The 13,143-nt window shown below is 45.6% G+C and overlaps 1 protein-coding gene across 2 annotated transcripts in view; it reads left to right on the top strand.

Annotated features, from left to right (window-relative positions):
* The first annotated feature begins 11,625 nt into the window (after positions 1 to 11,625).
* Positions 11,626 to 13,143, top strand: part of bmpr2b (bone morphogenetic protein receptor, type II b (serine/threonine kinase)) — a 398,476-nt gene continuing 396,958 nt past the window's right edge. The window contains exon 1 of one of the 2 annotated variants that reach the window (XM_070876232.1): positions 11,626 to 12,586. In XM_070876232.1, the coding sequence (XP_070732333.1) occupies positions 12,520 to 12,586 (67 nt within the window). In that variant the 5' untranslated portion in view covers positions 11,626 to 12,519. The remainder of the gene's footprint in view (positions 12,587 to 13,143) is intronic. The other variant, XM_070876233.1, reaches the window with a different exon arrangement.

The following is a 13,143-nucleotide window of genomic DNA, read 5'->3' as shown; positions in this document are numbered from 1 at the left end:
CTGTTCACCATTTTCTGGGCTGAGTGGGGTGACGGGTACCTCTGCCAATGCCACTCTTCCTCTGCCAAGAGCCACACTTTTGTTTTCACTTATTTCCCACCAACTTTGGCCCTCTTCTCCTGAGGGCACTGGTTTCTAGTACCTCGCCCAAAATAAACGTTCTTTATGTCTGTGTTTAGACAGGGAGACTACTCGTCCATGGAGGGTGTCCAAGTCAACCTCAATCCAGTTCTCACTCAATCCACCTGGCCCCCCCTCCCACACCCACCCCCGCCTCACACACACATTACAACAGGATTCATTGGATAGTGATCAGCAGTAGGCATTCTGGCTGATATTTTCTTGCACTGAGGCCAATTGTGACATGTCGCAACTGATACATACTCTAGATGAAATTATCAAACTCAGCACAAGTACTTAAAGGAAAGACGTAACCATTGCCTCAATATTACTTGAATGTATAGTTCAGACCAGATCAGTGTTAGAATCAATACTGATACTTGGCAGCTGTACAATGAAGGCGTCCACGGCATCATGTGCATGTTGAGTTCAACTTGAAGCTGAGTCGGGTGGTGGACACATCATACAGTGGCATGAAATTTCGAGAAAAGATTTAATTGGATAAATTGGTTAAAATCTGAAAATGTGGGAAATACACAGCAGGCTAGCTATCATCTGAAGAGAATGATAAACACAGAATGTTCCAGCTGATGAATCAGTATTCCTCCATGTTGAACACCACTTAGAAGAAGCAGTGAGGGTAGCAAGGGCACAGAATTTACTCTGGGTGGGGGACTTCAATGTCCATCACCAAGAGTGGCTCGGTAGAACCACTGGTGACCAAGCTGGCAGAGTCCTGAAGGAAATAGCTGCCAGATTGGGCTGGCGGCAGGTGGTGAGAGAACCAACACGAGGGGAAAACCTACTTGACCTCATCCTCACCAATCTACCTGTTGCAGATGCGTCTGTCCATGACAGTATTAGGAGTGACCATTACACATTACTTGTGGAGATGAACTCCCATCTTCACACTGAGAACACCATCCATCGTGTTGTGTGGCATTACCATGTTCTAATTGGGATAGATTCAGAACAGATCTAGCAGCTCAAAACTGGGTATTCATGAGACTCTGTGGGCCATCAGCAGCAGCAGAATTATATTCCACCACAATCTGTAACCTCATGGCCAGGCATATCTCTCACTCTACCATTATCATCAAATCAGGCGATTAAAAATGGTTCAATGAAGAGTATAGAAGAGCATGACAGCAACAAAATCAGGTGTACCTAAAAATTAGGTGCCAACCTGGGGAAGCTGCAACACCGGACTACATGCATGTTAAACAATGGAACTTGCCGCAGAATACTCAGCCTCTGACCTGCACTTGTAGCCACATGTGGCTGGTCCAATTAAGTTTCTGGTCAATGGTGACCCCCAAAATGTTGATGGTGGGGATTCGGCGATGGTAATCCTGTTGAGTAGAGGTGGTTAAACTCTCTCTTGTTGGAGATGGCCATTGCCTGGCACTTGAGTGGCATGAATGTTACTTGCCACCTATCAGCTGGTAATCACCATTGACCAGTAACTTAACTGGACCAGCCACATAAATACTGTGGCTACAAGAACAGGTCAGCGGCTGGGTATTCTGCGGCAAGTGACTCACCTCACTCCCAAAGCCTTTCCACCATCTACAAGGCACAAGTCAGGAGTGTGATTGAATACTCTCCACTTGCCTGGATGGTTGCAGCTCCAACAACACTCAAGAAGCTCAACACCATCCAGGACAAAGCAACCCGCTTGATCGACACCTCACCCACCACCTTAACCAATCACTCACTCCACCACCGCCGTACCATGGCTGCAGTGTGTACCATCTACAAGAAGCACTGCAGCAACTCACCAAAGCTACTTCGACAGCACCTCCCAAATCCGCGACCTCTACCACCTGGAAAGACAAAGGCAGCAGGTGCATGGGAACACCATCACCTGCAAGTTCACCTCCAAGTCACACACCATCCTTACTTGGAAACATATCACCATTCCTTTACCGTCTTTGGGTCAAAATCCTGGAACTCCCTATCCAACAGCACTGTGGGAGTACCTTCACCACACCGACTTCAGCGGTTCAAGATGGTGGCTCACCACCACCTTCTCAAGGGCAATTAGGAATGGGTAATAAAGGCTGGCCCTGTCAGCAATGCCCACATGCCATGAATGTATAAATCAAATGCCATTTAGCCCAATAAGTCTGCACTGTTGTTTTACTTCATTTAATACATCTGGATTAATCCCAATCCTGTTCAGTCTCTATCTAGCCTTTAATATTCTTTTTCAATCAACAAGAGGAAATAGCAACAATGTTAATGCTTCGGTTGCATGAGAATCCTACCTGAAGGATTCCTCCCAAAAATGTTAACCTGTCTTTTCCCTTTGAAATGCTTTCTGTCCCACTGCCCATCTCCACCACTTTCTGTTTTTATCTCAGAATTCCAACATTCAAAGTTTTTCATTCTACTTCTTCCAGAATTGAAAATTATGTCAAAAGTAATTGGAGCAGGCATTAAACGGTGGATGTGTGAACACCAGAAAAGGCTGGTGTCATTGGCTGTGTGTCTGTATGTCCCGCATGCTGTGCAGTGCAAATTCAACACTTAGTCATTTGAACTCTACAAAGGTAGGGTACAGTAACCTCGTGGTTATGGTCCTAGACTAGCAACTCAGGTTGTGAGTTTACATTTTACCATGTCAAGTTCAGATCAGCCATGATCTAAATAAATGGTGGAACAGGCTTGAGAATGGTCCACTCCTGTACCCATGTTGTCCATGGTTAATGTGCTGAACTGGCTGGCTCTGGCAAACAATGAACTTGTGAATGACTTAATGCATCTGCACACAGAGCTGATTGACTCCTGTTACTGCTGTCCCCAATGGCAGCCTGCTATGAACACATGACATTAAAGTTCAGGCAGTTGTGACCTTTACAGTGATTGGCAGTGCAGTGCCTGTGTGGAGGGGCGTGGGCTGTAGGTTGTATTACAGCATGCGGCATAACTCCTTCGTGAAATTCAATCTTCGCAAGCCGTGCTCCTGGGTCGACTGGAGGTAAAAACACTTGGCTATATATTTTGGTGTGTGGGTACAGATAGGTGGATATTATGTGCCTCTGATACTGCCTGACTAGCCTGGCCTCTTTCTGTTGCTCATCCCTTTCTTCTTCCTCTAAAAAATAACTTGTTGAGGGGAGAGGAGGGAATATTTGGTATGAAAGATGAAATGGAGCTTGATGGCTGCTCCAATGATAAAGGAGGTGAGAGTTGAGTTGTGTCAAGAGGACTTAGTAGTCCATGAAATGTAAATGGATGAAGGTGGACAAAGGATGGGGCCAAATACATATGAACTGAGATACACTGGGTTCTATAAACATTCCACCATGTGTTTTGTAACTGAAATTGACCAGAGATTGAACTTGGGGCCTTTCCTGGTCTGTATGGTCCAACACCACACAACGTGGTGCATTTACCATTGAGGCATTATTGCACTCAGACAAACTGCTCAAACTGAAAAGTAAGTATTAGCCTAGCCTACTGCACCTTTACTACGTGAGCAGATTTGTTTTCATTCTCTGTTCAGGGTTACAGCCTGGGCTACACAAACAATTTATGTTTCTGCACCACACAATGAGGCAAACAATGTATTTGGTAAGGGCCACATTGCACCGATATTCTGCATGACATTAATTGTTGTGTCACTTCTAACTGGGCCGGAATTTGCAAGGGGTAATTATGGTGAACTAACAGTGTTTGCCGTTATTACCCCTTTCAAACTAAGCGCAACTTCAGGATTTAGCACATGCAAATCCTAATGCGGAAATCCTGACGATGCGGTCAGTCATTCACTGCTACAACACTGGCTGCGCTGTGCTCCCCCACACCCTCTCCATAGCCGGTAATCAGTGAACTCAGTGAAACTGATGAAAACTTGGGCTTTTCCGCAATAATATCGCGTTAAATACCCTATTGAATGTTAGGCCTTTTTGGAATAGGTGTTTTAACAGCTAAACAAATGTTATGGCCCTGAAAAATGAATTTTAATTTTATGGAATGTCATCTTTCTCTATTATGACAAAAAAAATTAAAAATTTTAAGAAACTTGAAATAAAATTATTTTTTAGATTTTTAAAAATGTCTTCATGATATTTCAGATTCTATCTTATCCCCCATGTGAGAACCCCAATCTTTGTAGATGGTGGAGATGTCAGGCTTGGGAGGTGTTGTCAAGGAAGCCTTGGCGAATTGCTGGGGTGGGGATAGTGGGAAGAGAATCTCAGAAAGGGATGAAAGAGGACCTCTCAAAGTGGGTGAGGGTAGGAACTTAGTGAAGGGGGAAGAGGATATTAGTGAAGAGGACGAGGACCTTAGTGAAGAGGGGGGTGGGAAGAGGACATTAGTGAAGGGGAAGAGGACCTTAGAGAAGGGGGGTGGGGAAGAGAAAAGTGAAGGTGAAAAACAACTTCAATGAAGTGGATCAGAGGATCTCAGTGACAGAGGGAAGACAGTGATGGGGGAAGAAGACCTCAGTGAAGCGGAGAAAAGGACCTCAGAGAAGGGGGGGCGAAGACTTCTGTGAAAGGGGGAAGAGAACCTCAAAAAGGGAAAGAGAACCTCAGTAAAGGGGAGAAGGCTAACAGTGAAGGGGGAAGAGGATCACAGTGAAAATGGAAAGAGGACCTCACTAAAGGAGAGAAGATAATTTCAGTGAAAGGAGGAAGAGGACGACAGTGAAGGGGAAGAGGATCTCAATGAAGGGGGAAGAGGATCTCAGTGAAAGGGGCGAAGAGGATAAGAACGTAAGAACATAAGAAATAGGAGCAGGAGTAGGCCATTTGGCCCCTCGAGCCTGCTCTGCCATTCAATAAGATCATGGCTGATCTGATCTTGGCCTCAACTCCACTTTCCTGCCCACTCTCCATAACCCTTGACTCCCCGATAGTTCAAAATTCTGTCTATCGCCACCTTAAATATATTCAATGACCCAGCCTCCACAGCTCTCTGGGGTTGCGAATTCCAAAGATTCACAACCCATTGAGAGAAGAAATTACTCATCTCTGTTTAAATGGGCGACCCCTTATTCTGATACTATGCCCCCTAGTTCAATTCCCCCATGAGGGGAAACATCCTCTCTGCATCTACCCTGTCAAACCCCCTCAGAATCTTATACGTTTCAATAAGATCACATCTCATTCTTCTAAACTCCAATGAGTATAGGCCCAATCTTTCTTCTTAAGACAACCCCTTCATCTCAGGAATCAACCTCGTGAACCTTCTCTGAACTGCCTCCAATGCAAGTATATCCCTCCTTAAATAAAGTGAACCAAAACTGTACGCAGTACTCCAGGTGTGGTCTCACCAATGCCCTGTACAGTTGTAGCAGGACTTCCCAACTTTTACTTTCCATCCCCCTTGCAATAAAGGCCAACATTCCATTTGCCTTCCTAATTACTTGCTGTACCTGCATGCTAGCTTTTTGTGTTTCATGTACATGGACCCCCAGGTCCCTCTGTAGTGCAGCATTTTGTAATCTCTCCCCTTTTAAATAATAATTTGCTTTTTAATTCTTCCTACCAAAGTGGACAACCTCACATTTTCCCACATTATTACCCATCTGCCAAATTTTTGCCCACTCACTTAGCCTATTTATATCCCTTTGCAGATTCTTTGTGTCCTCCTCACAATTTGTTTTCCCACCTATCTTTGTATCATCAGCAAACTTAGCTACATTACACTTGATGCCTTCATCAGCCATGAACTCATTGAATGGCGGTGCAGGCTAGAAGGGCTGAATGGCCTGCTCCTGCACCTATTTTCTATGTTTCTATGTTTCTATCCAAGTCATTAATATAGTTTGTAAATAGTTGACGCCCCAGCACTGATCCCAATGGCACCCCATTAGTTACAGTTTCCCAACCTGAAAATGACCCATTTATCCCGACTCTCTGTTTTCTGTTAGTTAGTCAATCCTCTATCCCCATGAGCTCTTATCTAGTGTGGTACCTTATTGAGTGCCTTCTGAAAATCTATTGGTTCCCCTTCATCCACCCTGTTCATTACACCCTCAAAGAACTCCAGCAAATTAATCAAACATGGTTTCCCTTTCATAAAACCATGCTGACTCTGCTTGACTGTATTATGATTTTCGAAATGTCCTGCTACTACTTCTTTAATAATGGACTGCAATCTTCTTAGGCGGTCCCGCGAATCGAGGATGACTTGCTTCTTCGCCAAAAAGGGATGAGTTTGATGAGTTCACAGGTGTTTCAATGAAGGACCTAATATTCCAGGTCCCGAACTACATCTTGAAGGGTGGAAGATGCTTGTGCATGGATTTTTTTTAACGTGTGCTGGCTGTTGCACACCAGCTACCACACGGGCTTGGCAGAGCTAGGTCTTGGTCCAGTGGCAAGGATTAACTAAGACGACTGGAGACCAGCTCTGCTGCACAGACCTAGGGCGAACACATATCGCAGTGTGGGCTGGCCTATGCTGCCCCTGGGCCGACACCTCTCCTGGGCCCCAAACTCACGCCTCTCCTGGGCCCCAAACTCATGCCTCTCCTGGGCCCCGATCACATCGCTCTTCAATCTCTCAAAGCATCTTCACCCTGACCTCGCCACTCCTGCTGTACCTGCCCGCACTCCAATCATCGACTTGGACCTTGGTGACGTCCAATCCAGTCGTCCTCCTCACTGCCAACTGCAGTATTTTCCCAATGACAGATGTTCGGCTAACTGGTCTATAGTTTCCTGCTTTCTGTCTCCCTTCTTTCTTAAATAGGGGCGTTACATTTATGGTTTTCCAATCCACTGGGACCTCTCCAGAATCCAGTGAATTTTGGTAGATTACAATCAATGCATCCACTTCTTTTAAGACCCTAGGATGCAGGCCATCAGGTCCAGGGGACTTGTCCACCTTTAGTCCCATTAGTTTACCTAGTACTTTTTCTCTAGTGATAGTGATTGTTTTAATTTCCCCACTCCCAATAGCCACTTGATTATCAATTATTAGGATGCTTTTAGTGTCTCCTACCGTGAAGACTGATACAAAATATTTGTTCAAAGCCTCTGTCATTTCCCTGTTTCCCATTATTAATTCCCCAGTCTCATCCTCTAAGGGACCAACATTTACTTTAGCGACTCTCTTCGTTTTTATATACCTGTAGAAGCTCTTACTGTCTGTTTTTATATTTCTTGCTAGTTTACTCTCATAATCTATCTTCTCTCTCTTTATTTTTTTTTAGTTGTCCTTTGCTGGTTCCTAAAAATGTCCCAATCCTCTGGCCTTCCACTATTTTTCGCAACATTGTATGCCTTTGTTTTCAATTTGATACCATCCTTTACTTCCTGAGTTAGTCACAGATGGTTTATCCTTCTCTTAAGAGTCTTTCTTTCTCACTGGAACATATCTTTGCTGAGTTATAAAATATCTCCTTAAATGTCTGCCACTGCTTATCTACGATCTTACCCTTTAATCTATTTTCCCAATTCACTCTAGCCAACTCTGTCTTCATACCTTTGTAATTGCCTTTATTTAAGTTCAGGACACTAGTTTGAGACCCAAGTTTCTCACCCTCGATCTGAATTTGTAATTCGACAATGCTATGATCATTCTTCCCAAGAGGATCCTTTACGATCAGATCATTAATTAATCCAGTCTCATTACACATTACCAAATCTAAAATAGTCTGCTCCCTGGTTGGTTCCACAACGTATTGTTCTAAGAAACCATCCCAAATACACTCTATGAACTCTTCCTCAAGGTTACCTTTGCCAATTTGATTTGTCCAATCAATATGAAGATTAAAATTGCCCATGATTAAAGCCGTACCTTTCTTACAAGCCTCCATTATTTCTTGATTTATACTCTGTCCTACTTAAAGAGCAGAGCAATTCTTGCAGTGTCCTGGCCATCAACTGTGGCAAAAACATTATTAGTCATTTGTGTGTGTCAGCTGTGGCTCAGTGGGTAGTACTCTCGCCTCTGAGTCAGTAGGTTGTGGGTTCAAGTCCCACTCCAGGGACTTAAGCACATACATCTCGGCTGACACTCCAGGGGAGTGCTGTACTGTCAGAGATGCCATCTTTCGGATGAAACGTTACACCGAGGCCCTGTCTACTCTCTCAAGTGGACATAAAAGATCCCATGGCACTATTTCGAAGAAGAGCAAGGAAGTTATCCCTGGTCTTCAAGCCAATATTTATCCCTCAATCAACATATTAAAAATACAGATTATCTGGTCGTTATCACATTTCTGTTTGTGGGAGCATTTCCTACATTACAACAGCAAATACACTCCAAAAGTACCAGTACTCCATTGGCTGTAAAGTGTTTTGAGACATCCGGCGGTCGTAAAAGGCGCTATATAAATCAAAGTCTTTCTTTTTTTTTATTTGTCTCATTGTTCCTTGTGGGATTTTTTTGTGTGCAATTTGGCTGTCACGTTTGGTCACATAACAGCAATGGCTACACTTCAAAAGTACTGCATTGGCTGTAAATTGCTTTGGGATGTCCTGAGGCCGTGAAAGGTACTATGTCTTTGCAACTGCTTCTTCTTCACTTTACTCCTGAATCCTGAGTCGAAGCCCAAGTAATTTCTAATGTAGGGCTCTTCAGACTAATTGCCATTTACAGATTTCCCTTCTAATATATAAACATCTCAACATAAAACTGTCATGAACCACCATTGACTGTTTATCTGTTCCCAACAACTGTTCCAGGGATCTGAGAGACATGGAATATTCTGGACCAGCTTTCTCCCTATAAAGGTTGTATTATACTGCTGTACCAGAACGGCCCTAGTACAATGGAATCTTTATCTCAGTTTAGTCCTTGGGGAGCTGAAAAGGAAAAATGCTGGAAACACTCAGTAGGTCAGTCGGCATCTGTGGAGAGTCTAAAAAGTTAACATATGTAGACCCTTCAATAGAACTGGAAGAAATTATAGATGAACAGCATTTAAAAAAAGAACAAAACAAAAGGGGTAAGGAAGAATAAATTGAACACGTGATTAGCTGAGGCAGTAGAATGGTGCGTAAGGCAGGAAAAACTGGCAAAGCAGAGTCGGCTCCAATGGCCCAAGAACCAGGAAGAAAAAAGGCAGTTCAATACCAAGGATGCAGGCCCACCCCCGCTCCACCCAGCACAGTATTCCGATCAAGGGTGACCATCTTAAGCACCAATCTGGAATGCCGACACACCCATCCCCCACCAACATTTCCTATCAAAGAGTGGGAGCTGTAGGTAAGGTCCAAAATGATTAAAGTCAACATTAAAGCCAAAGGACTGAAAAGTACCTAGCAGAAAGATAAAGTGCTGTTCCTCAAACTTGCATTGTGTTTCATTGGAAAGTGTAGAAGGCAAATGATGAAGAAGTCAGAGTGGGAGTGGAACGAAGAATTGAACTGCAAGCTGCAGCGAGCCAGGGGACAAACTTGTGATGCCTGCTATAGTGGTCACCTAATCTATGCTTGGTCTCCCCGGTATAGTGGAGACCACACCATGAGCAGCGAATATATAGTTGGAGGAAGTGTATGTAAATTGCTCTCTTACTCAGAAGGAGTGTTTGGGGTCCTGGATAGTAGGTGAATGGACAGGTATTTTGCATTTCCTGCCCTTGCATGGGATGCTGCTAGAGTAAGGGGAGCAGATAGTAAGGGTGGTAGAAGTGTGCATCAGGATTCACAAAGAGAACTGTGTCTCTAGAAAGCGGAGAGGAGAGGGGAAAATGTGTTTGGATTATGTTGAAGATAGCGGAAATGATGCAAGGTGATCTGGCAAATACAGAGGATTGGTGGGTGGAAGGCAAGGACGAGGGGACCATATCACAGTCGTAGGGTAAGAACAGAAGCACGGGGAAATGGGATGGACCCAGTTGAGGGTCTTGTCTATGACAGTTGGAAGGAATCATTGGTTTAGAAAAATTAGGATATTTCAGAAGCTCTGATATGGAAAATGGCATCCTCGGAGCAGATATGATGGAGACAGGGAAACTAGACGGGAATAGAGTCCTTACAGGAAACAGATTGGGAAGAAGTATAATCCAGGTAGTTATAAGATTTGATGGGAAACCGATCTCTGGAGATGGAGATTGAGATTGAGGATTCAGAAATGGACTGCATAAAGATAAAGAATGAGTGAAAATTTGTTGCATGGTCAGTAAAATTTTCTAGATCAGGGTGAAGCAGGAAGTAGCTGACGAAAGTAGCACTGACACAGTTATCAATTAAATTGTAAAAAGAGATTAAGGAGGAGTGGAACAAGGACCGTTCAGCATATTCTACAAAGAGAGAGGCACAGCTGGAACCCATGTGGGTTTTCATAGCTTTTATCTGGAGGAAGTGAGTGGAGTTAAAGGAAAAGTTGTTCAAGGTAGGAACAAGTTCAGCCACATAGAGGATGCTGGTGGGTGAGAACTGCTCAAGAAAGAAGCAGAGTGCCTGCAGGATGTACTGGTGAGGGATAGAAATGTAAACGGATCTATGTTGAATTCCCTCCATGGCTTTGCCCCTACCTATCTGCTCCAGCCAAACAAACCTCCCCCGAACTATTCACTCCTCTGAATCTGGCCGCTTCTGCACCTCCCTGCCCCACCTTTAGCAGAGGTGCCTTCAGCTACCTGGGCCTCATACTCCAGAATTATTTTTCTAAACCCCTCCACCTCCTCCTTAAGGATACCCTTTAAAGTTCACCACTTCCATCAAGCTTTTGGTCACTCCTAATTATCTTATTTATTGATGCAACGTCCATTTGTTCCTTATGCCTCTGAAGCGCCCTGGGGCATAGTTTCTACATTAAATGCAAGTTGTTGTATGGGAAACCAGAATTCATCTTTTGTCTGTTTCCATTTCAGACCTTTGAGGGTTAATTTGAATTGACCTTTAATCGCAGGGCCTGTGCTATAGAGGGAGCTGTTCCTTTCGAACTGTAATTCAGACACAGCCTCTGGCTCAGTGTATGAATGTGGTATGTCAGGCGGGCGTTTCCCATCTTCTTTATGTGCTGTGTCTGGCTTCGGCTGTCGCTCCATGTTCATGGTCACCAGCTCCTTTAGCTCAGCGTAGTGGTCCCCCCACCATCTTCACTCTCCAAATACAGCAGGGCAACAATACGGCAGGAGTGGAAAATTAAAAGCGAGCTGGAAGCCGACTTGGGACACGTTTAGCACCTTTAATCTTTGCAGTGCCCTGGATCCTTCGGCTCTGGGAGACGATCTGGGAGTTTATATAGGCGAGACAGGAGAAAACAACTTTATGTAACCAACAGAAGGAAGCCAAACCGTTGGAAGAGGAGAGGTTCTCGTGGGAGTTGGCAGTCGGGGCTTAGCTGCCTTTTGTCCCCGCTGTTGTGTGTGGGCCTGAACCTGGGCTGAGTGGTTCAGCATCCCCCCCATTCCGCTCATCGGGAGAAGACAGGGGGGTGGGGGAAGAGAAGGACTTGATGACCCACTGGGGGGAATAAACTCTCGGCCGGGGACAAGGGGAGAGAGAGAGAGGGGTTTTATTTTACTTTCCTGGAACGAAAATGGTGAATTAAAATGAGGAGGGGGGGGGGGAAAGAGGGTAAAAATATATAAATAAAATCAATCAATCCCCGACAGGACGGAGAGTTTGGCAATGGAGCCCGAGAGAGCGATTTAAGAGGGGGAGCATCGTAAATAAGAAAATAATTTAAATAAAATTAAAAGTAAATTCGACCGAACTCTCCGTTTCACTCGGGGGAGAGAGATAAAATACAATTTATCGAAGGGAAATCTCAGCAAGCAGCGCGCGGAGGGGGGAGTGGAAGAAATGTATTTTTCCCTTCCGTCAGAGGGAAAAAAAAACCATCGTCGAGAAGAAAAGGAAACGGGGAGATTGTCGGAGTTTCAAAAACATCGAGGATTTTTTTTCCCTCTTCCTCGCTGAGAAGTTTTTATTTTAAATCCCTCTCACACAGCGGACCTGAATTAAAGTTTGCGGAGGATTTATCAACAACAAAATAAACGGGAATAATTAATTTTCTCTGAGCAGTATTTCAAGAAGCAGTTTGAAAGAGAGAAGGATTTTTCCTCGTCTGGAAGCCGGCGTATTTTTCCCCCTTCCCCCTTGGATTTTAAACGACCGAAGAATAAAAGGGAAATAATCATTGTATCTCTAACCGGGCCAGGAGTTACCGAGAGAGAGGAGCCTCTTCCCGCCGACAGTTTCTCCGCATCTGAGGCGCTTTTCCCTCCTCCTTCGGACAACCGTCCGTTGATCGCGAGCCGGGGACCCGGCCGGCCGGTGCCCGGGGCGCGCGCTTCTCCCTCCCGTTCCTGACTGGATCTGTTGGCTTTCACTTTATTTTAATTCCCCTTCCTGAAGGAACGATGAGTGCCAGGGCCCGGGCTGTGGGCGCCGCGCTGCCCGGCTGTCAATGACCCCGCGGCCGCACTGACTGACTGCACGCCGCCTTCTGATTATTGTTGTACATTCAGCCTCGCCGGACATGGCCGCTTCTTTCTGCCTGCTCTTCTTTGGGTTCCAGGGATGGGCGTTGATCAGCGCCGTGGCTGGTAAGTGACTGGAAATTTACCCCCGGGCCTCAGGCGCGGCCCAGTGCGGAGAGGTTTGGCGGTGTTACTGGAGGTAGATTTAAAGAGACTGCAACAACCAGTGTGTCACTTAAAGTATTGGCTGGGGGTCAGAGAGAGACCGCGGGACACGGGGCGGCGGCGGGGGTCAGAGAGAGAGAGAGAGAGAGAGAGAGGGGGGTCAGAGAGAGAGAGAGAGAGAGGGGGGGGAGGGGGGGTTCAGAGAGAGAGAGAGGGGGGGGAGGGGGGGTTTCAGAGAGAGAGAGAGAGAGAGAGGGGGGGGAGGGGGGGTTCAGAGAGAGAGAGAGAGAGGGGGGGGAGGGGGGGTTCAGAGAGAGAGAGAGAGAGAGAGGGGGGGGAGGGGGGGTTCAGAGAGAGAGAGAGAGGGGGGGGGTCAGAGAGAGAGAGAGAGAGAGGGGGGGTCAGAGAGAGAGAGAGAGAGGGGGGGGTCAGAGAGAGAGAGAGAGGGGGGGTCAGAGAGAGAGAGAGAGGGGGGGGGGTGAGAGAGAGAGAGGGGGGGGGTGAGAGAGAGAGGAGGG

The sequence above is a fragment of the Pristiophorus japonicus genome, chromosome 3 (assembly GCF_044704955.1).
Source record: "Pristiophorus japonicus isolate sPriJap1 chromosome 3, sPriJap1.hap1, whole genome shotgun sequence".
Taxonomy (NCBI): Eukaryota; Metazoa; Chordata; class Chondrichthyes; family Pristiophoridae; genus Pristiophorus; species Pristiophorus japonicus.
Note: the sequence above shows the minus strand (reverse complement) of the source record. Positions and strands in the feature narration are given on the sequence as shown.